The sequence below is a fragment of the Plectropomus leopardus genome, unplaced genomic scaffold (genome assembly GCF_008729295.1).
Source record: "Plectropomus leopardus isolate mb unplaced genomic scaffold, YSFRI_Pleo_2.0 unplaced_scaffold12581, whole genome shotgun sequence".
NCBI classification, from domain to species: domain Eukaryota; kingdom Metazoa; phylum Chordata; class Actinopteri; order Perciformes; family Serranidae; genus Plectropomus; species Plectropomus leopardus.
The window spans coordinates 1-2,705 of NW_024613372.1; the positions used below are offsets into that span (position 1 = coordinate 1).

The 2,705-nt window shown below is 38.1% G+C and overlaps 1 protein-coding gene across 1 annotated transcript; it reads right to left on the reverse strand.

Moving 5' to 3' along the window:
• Positions 1-150: 150 nt before the first annotated feature.
• On the reverse strand, positions 151-2,323 carry LOC121963804 (TERF1-interacting nuclear factor 2-like; the record flags this gene model as incomplete). The annotated part of the gene is made up of 5 exons (XM_042514049.1): positions 151-274; positions 542-652; positions 797-892; positions 1,618-1,719; positions 2,121-2,323. Coding segments are annotated over 5 exons (636 nt in total), but the record flags the coding sequence as incomplete, so codon positions are not given.
• Positions 2,324-2,705: the final 382 nt, after the last annotated feature.

Below are 2,705 nucleotides of genomic sequence, written 5' to 3' on the forward strand. Positions count from 1 at the left end.
CCAAATTATTAAGATAAGAAATGGGGTTCTTACATCAAAGTTTAGCATGTTTTCCTGCTGAGGACATGAAAAATCATTGAGATTGAGACACCAGATTAAAGCTCGGGATGAAAGCTATAAAACTGTGCACGCAGCCCACATGTGACTCACCAGATAAGTCGAAATGTCCCAGTGTTGTGTGGTACTGGAGCACAGTTTTCAGGTGCTGTGGGTCGGGAACAGAGTGCACACACTCCTCCAGAGCAGATGGGACAGCACTGAGCATGGAGGCAGTCTGAGGGAAAAAACACCACATTACAGAAAGAAAAAGGACAGAAAATCACGTCCACGGGTTTTCAACGCAGGAGGCATCTGCAGATTTTTTAAAGTAATCTCCTGGTCTTCTTTTATAACATGCAGCTCATGTTGTCAGTATACCAGTGCATGTACAGACATTTATCACATGATTAACATGAAAAAACTTTAAAATGTTTAAAATTCTGGAGATAAAAGGAGCATTTTTTCTCTTATATGATTCCTGAGAGGATTCATGCTGCAGTACCTGCTGAATGTCTGGCACTGGAAGAAGCTTCTCCAGTCTGGACAGGAAATCCAGCATTAGCACCTGTAGAGCGCCGTCATATTCAGGCCCGAAATCTGTAGGAAAGACATCCTGAAGGAAATAATCACGTTTTAATGCTCATGTACCCCACGGCGACGGCACATTATACATTCTGTTACAGTCAAGATTGCTTCAGTTATATAAAGAAAGCTATCATGTAAAACACATAAAGACACAAATTACAAAATTACAAACCTGGAAAAACTTCTCCTTTTCTTCAGCGTCTTTCAACAACAATTCAACCTGATCCACAAAGTTGGATTCTGGAAACTCAACTTCTGCAAAGCATGGCTGCAACAGAAAAAAACACAGATGCACTTTGAACACAGAGAAATGAAAATTTGAAAACACTGGTGGCCTCAATATCACATGTAACCCTTTGAAAGCTGAACAAATTGGCTTGATTTTTCTTCTTAAGAAACATAAGGCGGGACTCAGCAACTTATAACAAATGGTCAAAAAATTATCAAGATATGACTAAAAAGTTAGGCCTACAAGACGTAACTTTAGTAATTAATAAATCACCTGAAAATAAGCCAAAACAAGAAAAATGAATAAATACATTAAAAGAAAATTACTTGAAAATAGATTTAAAACAAAGAAAGGTAAAAAATAAAATAATAAAAACAAGAAAATGACCTGAAAAAAGAAAATTACTTGAAAATAGGTGAAAAAAAGAAAAGTAAAAAAAATATATAAAAAAAACAAACAAACAAGAAAATAACCTGAAAAAAAGCTAAAAAAAATTAATCAAATAATAAATGCATTAATTTTCTGTAACATAAACATAATAATATACAATTTGTAGCATTTTCCCCCTGTTTTTTTTTTTGAGAATTTCTTGCTGAACATTTCTTGTCAACTTGCTCATTGCCTTTCCCCATCATGTTAAAAAATGAATAAAAATCCAACCGGTTTGTTGAGGCATCAAAGGTTTAAATGCTTGTGAAAGGCAAATGACCGCAGCACAACAAAACTGATGTGGATCCAGGTTTCAAAGGGTTAACGCAGCTAACCTGTGCTGCCCAGGTGGACACGAGGGCCTTGATCCGCTCCAGGTGCATCTCGATGGTTTCTGTGTCTTGTATCTGCTCGGCCCGACACAATTCAAGAACCACCTGCAACAAATGTTTCACCTCGGGGTAAATAAACGTGACGTCGTGTTATCCACTAAAGATGGAAAATTTAAATCTTTCTCCTCTTTTCAGAGGAGACATTCAGCGCCTTGCGAGTGATGCTGACATTTTCTGTCAGAAGAAATATTAAACCTCTTTATCTGCTGCACCTTTACTGTCTGTCTGTCAGACAACAATTTAGCTTTTATTGTTTAGAAGCTTTGAGTAAGACGTCTTTTCCAACTGAGTCAACGGTGACGACTAGAACGCACAATAACAGGTTTTTACAGGTTGTTTTGACAGCTTAAACATCTGCAAGGGAGAAACCAAACTGCTGTCATTTGTCGTTTCCATACAGAAAACATGTTTTCTGAACACTCATCAATAATATCGTGCAGTTTTACCCGCGCTCTGAGTCCCAGGAGGAGCTGAGCTTTCTGATCTGCATTCAGAAGATCAGGAACGATGTCTGAAACTGTGCTGATGAACTCCTCCACCGTCCCGTAGTCCTGCACGCTGCCCCTCTGGACGACCTGCCACATGGCCGCAGACACCAGGCGCAGAGGAGGGATGAAGAGGCGGAGAGACGGCAGCAGGAGCGGGGACTCTGGAAAATATTTAAATAAACATCAACACCCACAGTGCCTTGCAAAAGTATTTCTATTTTGTTATATTACAGCCAGTAATTTTTTATTGGGATTTTTTTTGTAATGGACCTCCACAGAACAGTCGAAATTGGTGGAGTGAAATAAAAAAAACAAAAGGTTTTGAAAAATTCTGAAAAATAAAATAATGAAAATGGCGTGTGCATACATATGGTGTTATTTAGGGGCGTCACAGCAGACGGGGTGAATGTGTTTTTCTTTTCTTTTAGGTAATATGCACCTCTTTGTTTTGTTTCTCTTTGAAGTCTATTTGTGTCTCGTTTTGGTTCCTTTAGTTCCTTTACTTTGTGTTGTTGTTTTTAGATAAATTTTGTCTTTTTTAGT